The sequence below is a fragment of the Thamnophis elegans genome, chromosome 9, assembly GCF_009769535.1.
Source record: "Thamnophis elegans isolate rThaEle1 chromosome 9, rThaEle1.pri, whole genome shotgun sequence".
Classification (NCBI taxonomy): domain Eukaryota; kingdom Metazoa; phylum Chordata; class Lepidosauria; order Squamata; family Colubridae; genus Thamnophis; species Thamnophis elegans.
Window position 1 is genome coordinate 40,917,125 of NC_045549.1, and position 14,200 is coordinate 40,931,324.

Below are 14,200 nucleotides of genomic sequence, written 5' to 3' on the forward strand. Positions count from 1 at the left end.
ACCTCCCAAAAATGGCCCATTTTTCACGAAAATGGGCCCTTTTTTAAAATAAAAGGCATGATAGCCTTGGGGGGGCTTGCAGAGTGCCTCGGGGGGAGGCAAAAATTTTCCATGAAAATGGGCCCATTTTTTGTCAAAACAATTGTATGTGTAGCCTTATGGAGGCTTATAGAGTGCTGCTGGGGGCTGGGAGGGGCAAAAAATGGGCCGTTTTTCACTCATTTCTACCCTCCCCAGTCCCCAGGAGCTCTCAGAAAGCCTCCATAATGGTATGCAAGGCCATTATGGTGAAGGCGGCAGGGCTTCAGGAGGCAAAAAATGCTGTATTTGGTGTATAAGACACACCCAGATTTTCAGCCTCTTTTTTGACGAAAAAAGGTGCGTCTCATACTCCGAAAAATACAGTAGTTATACAAAGTCTTATTTTGAGGCTCTAGTCCACCTTAAGTTTTAGCTACTGTGAAGCCGGGGCCATCTTAATCTTTTGCAGTAAAATAAAAAGACGAAGGAGGGAAGAAAAAAAAGAAAAAACCCTAGTATTTTCCAGTTCTTATCTCTATAATAATTCTTCCCCCCTGTCACCTTCCATCTCCGTTCAGCCACAGCTGCTTAAAACATATCAATTAGAACAAACTTATAAAGAGCTAGATTCGGGTACATGTCTCTTTTGCCTCCTGTTCTTGCAACTTCTGATTTATGGTAGTTGGTTAATTAAAACTTCCCACACAGTCAAGGTTAGATTATCAGAGAAAAAGAGGTCAAAATATTTGGTTTCTATTTGATATCCAAGACCAGATTAGAGTTTATATTGAGTGAGTTCAGAAGAAAAACGTGCTTTTTTCTTGATTATTTTAGCTGGAAGGAATTCAAACAAAGTAAAAATATTGGTTTCTGTTTAAGATCCAAAACCAAATTTAACATTATAATTATATGGGTTTGTGTTCTGTCCCTCCCTTCACGGCTCGTTAACAAACGCAGGCAGGCAACTTAAAAGGAAGTCTTTCTTTATCAGTTCTCAGTTCAAACTGGATACGAGCCCAGAAATAACATAAATACAAGTCTCCGACAAGAATGCAAAACAAAACTCTTACAAGCACTGCACTTCTTCCACAGTCTTCATGGATCAGGTTTACATGAAACACCAAAGCACTTATCCAAGTGTAACAAGCATAAATCACGATTAATCATCAAGCAATGTTGTACCAAACAAGGAACACACGAAGGAACGACGTTGACTCCAGCGACTGGGGCGTGGCAGCATCCGTCCTTTTATCTCCAAACTTCCTCCCACAAGCCCCAGCTGCATACTGAATCTTGTATCGCGAAAAGACTCTCAGCAGAACTGCTGAGTCACAACAGGTTTGTAACTGTTCTGCTTTCTGTTCTTCTGTTCAAAAGCGCAGACAAAGAACTTCCGGGGGGGCTGGTGTTACAACCCTCCACCTTCCTTTGTTCTTTTTCTTTTAGGGGAAAAAAAAAGTCCCAATCTGACATTAATTTATTTATGTTCTCAAAATTTCATTGCCTTTTCCAGATTTAATTTATAGTTGTGGGTTAGTTAAATTCTCTTACCAGGTCTTTTATCTCTCCTGGTCTCCGCCTGTTCCAAACTTATTTTGACAAAAAGGTCAGCATCTTGTCAGCCATGAAGGCTGCCACCCCAACTCCGATTCATAGGCAAATCTCTAGCCCACAAGAGATCTGTTGCTTCTTTCAGGGTCTGATGAAAGCTGCCCTTCTTCGCCCCCACCTCCAGTGTGGGTTCTGATTCAAAAGAATCTTCGGGAATGGTTTGTCAGACAGAGTCCATGTGAGACTCTTAGGAGCCCACATCTCCCACATCTGTCCAGCTGGAGAACTTCCTGTCGAAATCAGTCTCTCTTCATTATTTTCTTGAAAAGTGACCTGGGGCAATTTTCCTTCATCTTTTTAGTTACCCAATTTTTCAGAATGTCATTCTTTCAACAATGTTTGTCATGAAGAATAACTGGGAGAATTATGAATAAGTCATTCTACTTTATGTTCTCTGCTTTTATTTTTTGTTAGCATGAAACATAATTCAACAAAAACATCCTAGGATGTACGGCATTGTACATTACAGACATTGTAATACCTATAAGCAGTTTTGTTACCATTTACATCAAGTAGACATTTTGATGTCTGTTCTAACGTGTAGAAATAGTATGCAATAGACAAGATTAATGTGTTATCTAAATATCTAAAAGTTAACTTTAAACCTTAAAACTTAACTTTAACTGTACCAGTTACCTAAGAATTAGCCAGACAACCCATATATTCATGTTTAATTACAGTGTTGAATTTTGCTTGTTTGCTATATTAAGACCTTAAGCATTGTGTCTCATTAGTGAGTTATCCCAAAAATTGTGATTGATGGCTGTTGGTTCAGAATGAGTATGAGTATGAGTAGTTTATTTATATGCCGCCCTTTTCCCTGGGGGGACTCAGGGCGGCTTACAATTCGGAAGGAAGGGAGAACAAACAGATTAACACATAAGACAGTACATCATTAAAAGCACAACATTCATACAATTCGGGTGGGTTACGGTCTTTAACCCCAGGCCTGACGGGACAGCCAGGTTTTAAGGGCTGTGTGGAAGGTCTGGAGGGTGGTGAGGGTACGAATCTCCACGGGGAGATCGTTCCATAGGGTCGGAGCTGCCACCGAGAAGGCTCTCCTCCGCGTGGTTGCCAGTTGACATTGACCGGCAGATGGAACTCGGAGGAGGCCTAATCTATGGGATCTAATTGGTCGAGTGGAGGTAATTGGCAGTAGGCGGTCTCTCAAGTACCCAGATCCACTACCATGAAGGGCTTTGTAGGTGACAAGTAGCACCTTGAAGCGTACCCGGAGATCGACAGGTAGCCAGTGCAGCTCGCGGAGGATAGGTGTTATGTGGGTGAAACGAGGTGCACCCACGATCGCTCGCGCGGCCGCATTCTGGACTAACTGAAGTCGCCGAATACTCTTCAAGGGCAGCCCCATGTAGAGCACATTGCAGTACTCCAGCCTAGAGGTCACAAGGGCACGAATTCTGAGGGCACAAGGGCAGAATTCATTGAATTCTGACCATCAATATCTAGCAATGATAGCCAGTTTACCACATTGCTTATGGCAGTTCTATATCACTGATCAGTTCATCAGCCACTAGAGGTATGATGGCCTTAATTTTAACAGCATGATGATTTTGCTATTTTAAACTCAGTTTTTCAAAACTCTTATAAATGTGTTTTATTTAGGAGCCTGAAATCACACATGTTGTAGTAGAATTTAATTATTAGCATTATTGAGATTTATGCTACATTTGATTATTTGCAGTTATTTCTTAAATCATTTGTTAATAATTAAATTATTAGAGGAAGAGTGAATAACTAGTTTAAAGGGCAAACGTGAAAAGCTAAATCATGACTGTATGGTTTAGGTTTATTGGATTTATATGCCGCCCTTCTCCCAAGGACTCAGGGCGGCGTACAACATAAAAGAAAACACATATTACAAAAATTAAAAGGGACATTAAATAAAGTATCCAAAAAAACCCCTATTGATATTTACAATAAAAAATTAAAAATTAAATTAAAATTAACAACCAAATTAATCCTATATTTTATTCTATTCAGGGCAGGCTGGCTTGCTGGAAAAGCCAACTTTTTAGGGCACTTCGGAAGGACCAGAGTTCGGGGATTATGCAAAGCTCTGGGGGCAGCTCATTCCAGAGGGAAGGCGCTCCCACAGAGAAGGCTCTCCCCCTGGGGGTCGCTAGCCGACACTGTCTGGCTGACGGCACCCTGAGGAGGCCAACTCTATGGGATCACACTGGACGGTGACAGGCTACTGGTGGCAGTAGGTGGTCTTGCAGGTACCCTGGGCCTAAGCCATGGAACGATTTAAAAGTCATAATTAGTACCTTGAATCGCACCCGGATGACAACTGGCAACCAGTGCAGGCTGCCTAAAAGGGGTGTAACATGGGAGCAGCTAGGTACCCCCATGATAACCCGCGCGGCCACATTCTGGACCAGTATGTATGTATTTGGATAATCTGCAGAAGTATAGAATTAAGCTGTTGTAAACAATAGTGAGAAAGTTATTGCAAACTATCAGTAAAAATGTAGATTATATTTGCATGCAATATTAAATCAAAAGATGGCCTTAGTGAACCAATTTAGTGCCTAGAGTTGGTTTATTCCTGCATATGATGATCTAAACAAACCTGGAAGGGGTTAACTTAGTGTTTTGTTCATGTTAGAGTTAATAGCCTATTGTATGAATCATAACTCAAGTTTCTAAATTTTTATTTTGTTTGGATTTATATAATATAAGGCTAGGGTTTGTCATATTTTGCAAATAGAGAAGCACGGGAAAATAAATGGAATACATGATTTGTTCACAATGCAATTTAGGAAACTAGGGGTTCTAATTTAATATTATACACAAATTTGGCCATAGATTTTTTTTGTTTGTTCCATGTCCATATGTGTACACTTTCTTTGAGAAAGAAAGCGGCTTTTGCCCGCCACGCTGCTATGTCCGACATAGGGTGGGGCGGGCAAAAGCCGCTTTCTTTCTTTTGTCTGACATACCGGCGTGGTGGGCAAAGGCCGCTTTCTTTTGCCCAGAGGCTGCAGCCCGCCTGAGCTGCCCACCTCTGAGCCAAAGAAAGAAAGTGCCAGCCCGCCAGCAGAGGCAGGTCTTTTACCTGCCTCTGCTGGTGGGCTGCCCCGACACAGAAAAAGAAAGCTGGCGGGCTGCCCTCCCTGTCTCTCCTACCCCCTTCCCTCTCTTCTCAAACAAACTCTCTCTCAAATTGAGAGAGAGTTTGTTTGAGTGAAGAAACAAACATGCCCGCGCGCGCACACACTCACAAATTACTTATAATCACTTACAAATTATATTAATTTTGAATTCCTCCCCCTCCCTCTGATCCACATACCTATTCCAGCTGTTTCACAACCACAGAGGATTTCAACTCTGCTCTTGCCTGCCATCATGAAAATGTAAAAATATAAAAGGAAAAAGGCAAGAGCTGCTGAGGTCAGGCTGGGTTAGCTGCTGCCAAAGTCCCCAATGGATGACTCTGCTTAACTGTTTAAAAAAGCCTCTAAAAAAACGCCCTCTACAGGAGGAGGCAAGAGAACCACGTGCCTAAGGAATTTTTCGGCTTTTAACCCTTGCTTACTCTGCTCGAGTGATCATAAAGTCAGACTAAATGAGGCACATGGTTCTCCCGCCTCCTCCTGTAGAGGGCACTTTTTAGAGGCTTTTTTAAACAGTTAAGCACTAAGCAGAGTCATCCACTGTGACTCTGGCAGCAACTACCTCAGCCTTTTTCCTTTTACATTTTTTTTCTTTTCATGATAACAGTGGTGAGGCTCTGCCTCCCCTGACTGCATGTCACTGATAGAAATAATAACTAATTATTATTGTTTCTAGTATTCTCAGTAAGAGCCAGTAGTCTTCAGCTCTGAGATATCATCAAGTAAACTAGTATCTTCTGCACACAAATAATCTGATTTAATATGGAGCCAAGTCTCCTCTGATTAATGAGTAAGACAAATTTATTAAATGAGAACTTAGGCTGATCAAAATATTTCCATCTAATGCATTTTAAACTCAGTTGAAAGAGTAGAAATGATGCAATCATAATGTTATTTGGGGTTGAGTTAGGGGTATGAATATAGAAATTTTGTAATTACAAATATTTCAGCTATGGAAAAAAACTGATGTGCGGATTAATTTGAATTAATGGATTTCTCTGCTAGATCTCTCCTCCTGTTCTATGTATCCATTAAGAGAGAAGTATCTAATTGCCATACATGTAATTGCCATACATGGTAGTGGTATAGTTATAAATCAAAATGGTATAGACAAAGAATTTGGCTTGCTTTAGCGTATATTATGATACAAAGAAGTACTTTTCACTGGAAGAGGTCAAATAAGAGATTTTGAATTGCATGTTACCATAAATGGAAAGATATTGTATGTGCTATAATGTTTCATTTTTAAAGCATGTCATAATAAACTTGTATTGTTACTGACTAACTATTTTAGTATAAATTACAGGACTTTGGATGACTTACATTTAACATCTTAATGATTTGTAAAGGGATAAAACAGAGGTATATTTAAAATAACCTATGGTTAAAGGAAATGTATATAAGGATGTATAGTGTTGGAAGGGACCTTGGAGGTCTTCTAGTCAAACCCCCTGCTTAGGTAGGAAGCCCTACATCACTTCAGACAAATGGTTATCCAATATCTTCTTAACAACTTCCAGTGTTGGAGCATTCACAACTTCTGGAGTCAGGTTGTTCCATTGATTAATTGTTCTAACTGTCAAGAAATTTCTCCTTAGTTATTAGAACACTGCTATCATGTCTTAGCCTTTTTCATCAAACTGCAACTGTTCTTCATGTTTTAGCCTTCAGCCCCCTAATCATCTTTGTTGCTCTTCTCTGCACTCTTTCTAGAGTCTCCACATCTTTTTTATATCGTAGCGACCAAATCTGGATGCAATATTCTAAGTGTGGCCTTACCAAGGCACTATAAAGTGGTATTAACACTTCATGTGAACTTGATTCTATGTCTCTGTTTATGCAGCCTAGAACCGTGTTTGGCTTTTTTGGCAGCTGCTACACACTGCTAGCTCATATTTAAATAGTTGTCCACTACAATTCCCAAGATCCCTCTCACAGTTACTACTATTGAGCAAGTACCACATATACTGTACCTATGCATTTTGTTTTTCTTGCCTAAATGAAGACTCTTACTTTTTTCATCATTAAATTTCATTTTGTTAGATAGTGCCCAATGTTCAAGTCTGTCAAGATCCTATCTTACGCCTAATTCTTAAACATTTGTTAACTGTTGTTGCTATATTAGTTTCATCAGAATGAATTATATGGTGATATAGTTTTACATGTGATCTTATAACCTTGACTATAATAGCTATGAGTATTCAGAAGAAAAACAAAACTCAATATTGATAAAAGCAGACTCTTGTTCAGTCTGTAAGGAGTTATTCTAAGAAACGGGTTTCCAACCTATTCTATACCCCGCACTTGTAGAATGCTTCTGATATATTTTCAGACCCCTTACAAAAGTAAATAATTATATGCATATAATTATGCATATACACTATAATTTTGAAACTTCTAAAACCAAGTTTTCGCAACCCCTGGAATATCGTCTCGCACCCCAGGTTGGGAACCCCTATTCTAAGAAATACCTCCTTCTCCTTCTAGTCTCTGCAACCTCAGTTCAACAAAATAGATTATTTTTATCTTTCAGAAGGCCATTTGCTGTTGTCAGAATGGTTGTGCTTAATTCTGTGGAATATACTGTAGATAAAAATAGATAAAAATAGTTTTTGCCTATTAAATTATATCAAAGAAGTCTCCATGATGATTCAAGTTTGAAGCATTCCAAATCCAAAATAGCTCTACAATCTTTAATTGATTTTTGATTATGTAACACCAAGTTGTTATCAACATTTAGAAATCACATAGACTTATTTTTTCCAAAATGTCCTTATCCTGGCCCTTCATGTCACCCAGTGGTGTTCCCATAGCTTCTATAATCAAGTTTGTCCTTCTTCTTGTCTAGTTTTCCTTTTCTTTTTCTTTCTATTATTCTCAAGGGAGCCATGACATAATGTGTTCAAAACATGACAATTTGTGCTATGATTAATTTGTTTGTTCGCCTCTCTGTCCAAACTATTTTCAAGAATTTTCTGCACCATCAAAATTTACAAACATCAATGATTTTTCAATCCTGCATAATATATATGTTGCTTTTTTAATCACTTAAGCAAAAATAGTAATTATTTCTGTGTGAAACTGAAGGGAGAGAGTCACAATTGTCAGTATTTCCAGTCAGATCTAATGTTGATGAATCCTTAAAACATCAAAATTAGTTAATTATATGTAACAATATGCTATTAAAAGAGCCAGTTACATAGGCTAGTCATCGTTTTGGGTGATAAGTTGTAGGAAAAAAAGGATGGCAGTGTTGATATCTGAGCATAATTATCTTCAACTCCATAGCAGTGGAACTTCTTAGCTTTGTCTAGTTAATTATATTCAACTATAGTTGAGTATAGTTTCTTTGCTAAAGGTGGCAATTTCCTAATCAATTTATCATTAGAGAGGCTTGAAACAGCTTGCTTTCTGGCTTATTCTGTTCAATTGGTTTTCCCTTGGCTCTTTGCTAAGACTGGCAAATTTAACTAATTTCACTTAAAAGAATCTGTAGACTACAGTGTACTTCCAATCTTGATTCCTTTCTATGTTCAAGAATTGGGATTAGTACAATACAGTGATGCCATTTCAAATAATGTTGAAAAGTGACAGCAGGCAATTCTACTTAAATAGAACAATCCAATGTCTAAAAGCAGTTCAGGAATCGGGTCATATAGAATACAGTGAACCTTGGTGCTAATCAGATATTGATATAGTCATAGAAGAACATTCATTAACTTTCCAGAATGAAAGATAATGAATAAAACATTTAAATACTGTTTGGAAAGTTCGAGTGGTATGTTTTTCTTCTCTAATGTGCCATACTGGCTTGTGATCCAGTAATTCCTTCAGGGCCAGTTTGGTGCAATGGTTAAGGCATCAAACTAGAAGCCAGCTGGTGAGTCACATCTTGGGCACAAAGCCAACCAGGTTATCTTGAGCCAGTTGCAGACTCGCAGTACTAGAAAGAAGGCAATGACAAACCACTTCTGAAAACCTTGCCAAGAAAACTGTAGGAACTGATCCAGGCAGTTGCCAGGAATTAAAATCTGATACAAAGGCACACATGAACACAAAGATTTTTCTCATAATGTTTCCAATAATGTGAAGCAGAAAATAGATTTTTAGCGGGTCCTGACATGGTGTTACATTATTTTGAGGGCATTCCCTTCACCTGATTAACTTTTGTAGTCTTCTGAATTTTTTAACTTTGTTTTTTCACTTTTAACCTGTACGTTTTAACCTCGTCCTTAAACCTATTTTTAACTGGGATTCTAGTAATGGGTTCATATTGCCCAGATTTTAATGGGTGGGTATATAAATGTTTTAAATAAATAAATATTGTGAAAAGGTATATATTCCTGCTACTGAAACTTGATAGTTTATTGTGCTTTCATACTGCTTATGGCTTTTAATATCTTCATTGTCCCCTTGAAGGTATTGTCAGAGCACAGAATTATTTTACAACAGATCTTATTAACTCTGAGTAGTACTGATAAGTGTACATTTGCCACATTGTGCGCTGACTGCATTTTCTGTACTGACTTTGAGGACAATTTAATGTAGATCATTACTAGAAGCCAAATATTCCTGCCTAGGAATGATCCTAGTTCATATGGCAGGATAGTTGAAGCTGGCCAAAATCAATCTAGGTCACTATTGCTGTTATGATTATATGTTGTTACAAAGGAAGCTGGAACTTTTATTTTTTAAAAGACTGCAATACAGTTCTCATAATTGGAAGTTATTAAGCACAAGCAAACTGTGCATTATCTTCAAGATTTTAGTATTTAATTTAGCAATAGCAATAGCAGCTAGACTTATATACCGCTTCATAGGGCTTTCAGCCCTCTCTAAGCGGTTTACAGAGTCAGCATATTGCCCCCAACAACAATCCGGGTCCTCATTTTACCCACCTCGGAAGGATGGAAGGCTGAGTCAACCCTGAGCCGGTGAGATTTGAACAGCAGAACTGCAGTCAGCTGAAGTAGCCTGCAGTGCTGCATTTAACCACTGCACCACCTCAGCTCTAATTTGTTTTCTCAATCTGCTTATCTCTGAATGTAATAGGAATACAGTTTCCGGAAGTCTAAATTAGTGTGGTAATTACCTGCTTCGAGTTATGAAGAATTCTAGTGCCAACCTATCACACTTGCATAATAAACAAATTGTAAAAGATTAAGAATCCCCAACAATATCAAGAAAATATTTTAATGTGTGTATCAGGGTTAATTGTTGTCTACATATATGCAAGTTCCACTGTCACATAATTTCTAATAATGTGACAGAATGTATTTATTGGACTAATTCCAAAGAGGGTCTTAATGGCTATGTGTCCATATTGAACTCCTTTCAAAGTTTAAAATAGCTTTTTTTATTTGTTTCATTGCTTTAGAAACTCTTGAAGTGTCTCTGAATACCTTATATTGAAGAAGAAAAGGTGTAGAAATGCAGACATAGTTGGGAAAGAACAGCTTCTGAAGCAGCTATAAAAGCCTGGAAAAATTGCAGATGCTTTGATTATTTGAAAATAGATGGTTGTCACATATTTATGCATGTTCTTTTTAAGCCATTGCATAATCCTAGTATTATGAGTGCACAAATGATTTTTATATTTCTTTCTCTTTTGTTCCAGGTGCATTTTGCTTCCACTTCTGGGAGCTAAGAGCCCCCAACAAAGTTACTTTCTCTTGGTGGATTCTGTAGATGAGGGGTGCAATATTGCTGAAGGTGACCAGACATCTACATGCTTATCTGGAACTATAGCTGAGCTTCTAGCTACTCACTATGAATTTTTCCCCCCATGGTTGCTGCTTCTCTGTTCTGCTCGAAAGCAGAATAAAACTGTCACAAAATTGTTTACAGGTAAGTACATGTTTTAATGATGTAACAGTTATTTCTCATTTGTACAGTGTTTTAAGAGGATTATATAAGAAACAATATACAGAAAGTATTAAGAATATACTGTATGAAAATTTTATAAATATACCATTAGCTTATATGAACAATCTATATTCTTGCAATATGTACATGTTTTTTTGGATTTATATACTTCAGATGTTACAACAGATAGCACACCTGACTGACCTTATTGTTTGTTGACAAAAAGAACTTAAATGGGTTCAGACTTGGCTACAACAACTGCATTGCTTAGGAACCAAAATTATGATCCTAACTAGGACCATAATTTAGAAGTAATTAGTCAAGGACTACCTACATTTGGAAGGTACCAGGTTTAAGAATGGTGGTTCATACATTTGTGTCTCTTTCTCTCTTCCCCAACCTCCCTGTCACTCTCCTGCTATTGTTCCTGATACTTTTCTTAAATGTAAAGAAGTGTAAGCAGTGAATTTCCAGCTTGCCTACAAAGCTGCTTGTTTTAAGAAAAGGACTTCAGAAAAATCTATTTTTTAAAATAAAAAAGGCAAATTAGTAGGACAATTCATATGTTTATATTCCTATATTAATGACATATCTAATGCCCAATTGTCACTAATATTAACTTCTGGTTTTAAAAAAAGTGTGTATGTTAAGGGGGGGGGTGGAGGAATCTAAGTCCACTAGAGAAGAAAAGATTGAAATAACTTCGTGTGACAGACATAATAATTAATATTTGGAACAAAGCACTCAGGAATTTATTTTGTTTTGTGTTACATTTGTTTTTTGTTGCATTTTACGGAATTATTTTTTCTATCCTCAAAGCAAAAGTTTACAAGTTGAAGTGAATGGATCATAATTAAATTTCTAAAACAATAAAATGTATAAGTTCAGGTATCAGATAGGTTGATTTAGATAATAAAAGAAGAGAGAGAGGAAGCATCTGGTCGTCTAACTTTACTTGAATTGCTTTACAATCACGTAGTAGAAATCATGGAATTTAAACAAAATTTTGCATAATCATGTCTTGGTATATGTGTATAGTTAAACAAGATTTTCCTTAAAACTATCCGCAGCTATTTTAGCTTTTCCTCAATGATGAAGCGTAAGAGTGAACATACAAAGCTATGCAACCTGGTCATTGATGCTCCCTGTTTTACCTTTGCTATTTGTCTCTATTTCATAACTTTCTTACCTTATTCATTATTACACAGAAAAATGCTTACACATATATATTTCTGTTCTCAAACATGATACAAAATCCTCAATTTTCTAGAAATCTAGAATATGTCAATTTATTTGCAGAAGATAATAAAGTCAGTCCAGTGGCAGGCAGTAGTTCAGGGGATCACCAAGAGTCAACCACATACACGGACAGAGATAAGTAGGTCACAGATAAGTTGAGAAACAAGACAAAATAATAATAATAAAGAAATTGACTCAAGTTGTGATACTAAAAGAAGAATAAAAATTGGCAACTTATTGCTAAAGTAAAGGAGCCAGAAAATCCAAACCTCAGAATGAGATGAGACTCTAAAGTACTGAAACAACAAAGATCACCAAACTGAGATTAAAAGACAAAAAAAATTAGCTGATTTTGAGAAAGAATTAGAACAAGGTGTGAAACAGTGTTGTGTGGAACAGATGTGGACTTGCTCTCCCTAGAAGATTAGTGATAATAGACTTTATTAAAGAACCAAACTTTAGGAACAGATTTACACTTTTGAAATCCTTACATTCACACTCACCTTTAAAAAAAACTATGCTATGAAGCATTCACTTTGCAAAACAACATCCATTTACTGTAGCTTGTATACAAGTAACATCCTATATTTAAACTTTATTAAATGAAAAACCACAACTTGGTAATAAATGTTTGTTTATAGACAACCGTACAGTCCAATTTTACATTAGAAAATTCAAGGAAGTGACTTTTCTTACCTTAGTCTTGGATTCTAAATTCAATACTATCTCTTATCATGTCAGATTAAATTTGCTTTATATCTCACATTTCTTCAATAACGTTTTTTGGACATAGTCTGTTAAGAGAAACAGACAGTTGATATTGAGCCGAGGTGGCGCAGTAGTTAGGGTGCAGTACTGCAGGCCACTTCAGCTGACTGTAGTCTGCAGTTCAGCGGTTCTAATCTCACCGGCTCAAGGTTGACTCAAGCCTTCCATCTTATTTAGTTTTTTGCTGTTTACATCAGACTTTAAATTATTAAATTTATAATTAGTTTTCTTTCATTCAGGAATGAAGATAGATTCACCAGGTGTTTTCAAAAGCTGTCATTCACAAGTTCTCTAATAACAAGTAGTTAATGAGTTATTTATGAAAGTGATTAGAAAGTGAGACTTGCGTCCTTTAAAGATCTCCATTGTGTTTGCAACAAGATAGCAAACAACATCCCAGGCAAGCAAAATTGTGGGATGCATCACTAAAGGTATCACCAGCAGGGGAAAAAAGGAGGTCCCTGCTATATAGAGCTTTAGTTAGACCCCATTTGGAATGGAGACCTCACTTTAAAAAATAATAATAATCAGGTTGAGTGAGCCCAGAGATGAGCAACAAGAATGGTGAAAATCTCAGGGACAAAATATATCAGGAGAGATTGGAGGAACTAAATATGTAGAACCTGGAGAATAGAAAAAAAAGTGGGGGACATGACTGAAACCTTTTATATTAAGAGTATGAATAAGGTTCTAAAGGCTTAACCACAAGCTGACAGGAGGAAAATTCAAAAATATGTTAGACAGTATTAGTTCACAGAAAGAGTGTCAGAAGCTTGGACCCAACTTTCAGCAAAGGTAGTGGATCAGTTAACAGTAACAGTTTAAATACGAATGCCCATTATCTGACAAAATATTTTAAAAATTCAAAGGGCAGATTCGATAGATCACTAAGTCTATGTCTGCCATCAGTTATCTATGTTTCTGTAGTTAAATCCATTTTTCCAAGAGCTCAAACCCATTGAAACCTTTTGTCCACAGCACATTTGGGCAATCTCCTGTCTTCTCCTTATCCTTCCACCATCTCCTTATCTATAATAGTTCAAAAGAACTGATCTACTCACTAATTCCATGGTCTTTATCACAGTCAGAGCAATCTTCAGTTCACTACACAAAACCTAGAAGTCTCAACATTTTGGGGTTTTTGAAAAGTAATTTAGTTTTTGTGATCATTAAGACAAAATTATAAAAAACTGAGAAAATTTTTGTTTTTCCAAAACTAAATTGTAGACTGTCGTTCTGGAAAAATCAGGCATATCCGGGGGGGGGGGGGAATAAGGCCTCTATCCAGCCTTAAAAAGCCTTTTCTACACAAAGTTTGACCAGTGTTGTAACATTTACAACACAGATTCAGGCATCTTCACAGCACGTTCATGTATTAGAATTGTTTCGCTGATATATAAAGAGATTCATCTCTGAGAAATGGTTCAATATTCCTAAGCACCAAATGGTAGGCAGACCTTGAAAAGAAAAAGGAAAATTAAAACTTAAAATCCTTCCCAATCATACATAAAGAGACAACATCATAGTAATTGCATAATTTTGGCTGATAGGATTGT

General features: G+C 37.1%; 1 protein-coding gene across 5 annotated transcripts in view; it reads left to right on the forward strand.

Annotated features, from left to right (window-relative positions):
• Positions 1–14,200, forward strand: part of ANKRD50 (ankyrin repeat domain 50) — a 63,135-nt gene that overhangs the window by 15,481 nt on the left and 33,454 nt on the right. For all 5 annotated transcript variants that reach the window (XM_032223711.1, XM_032223715.1, XM_032223712.1 and 2 more), the window contains exon 3: positions 10,390–10,619. In XM_032223711.1, coding sequence (XP_032079602.1) covers positions 10,390–10,619 — 230 coding nt within the window. The remainder of the gene's footprint in view (positions 1–10,389; positions 10,620–14,200) is intronic.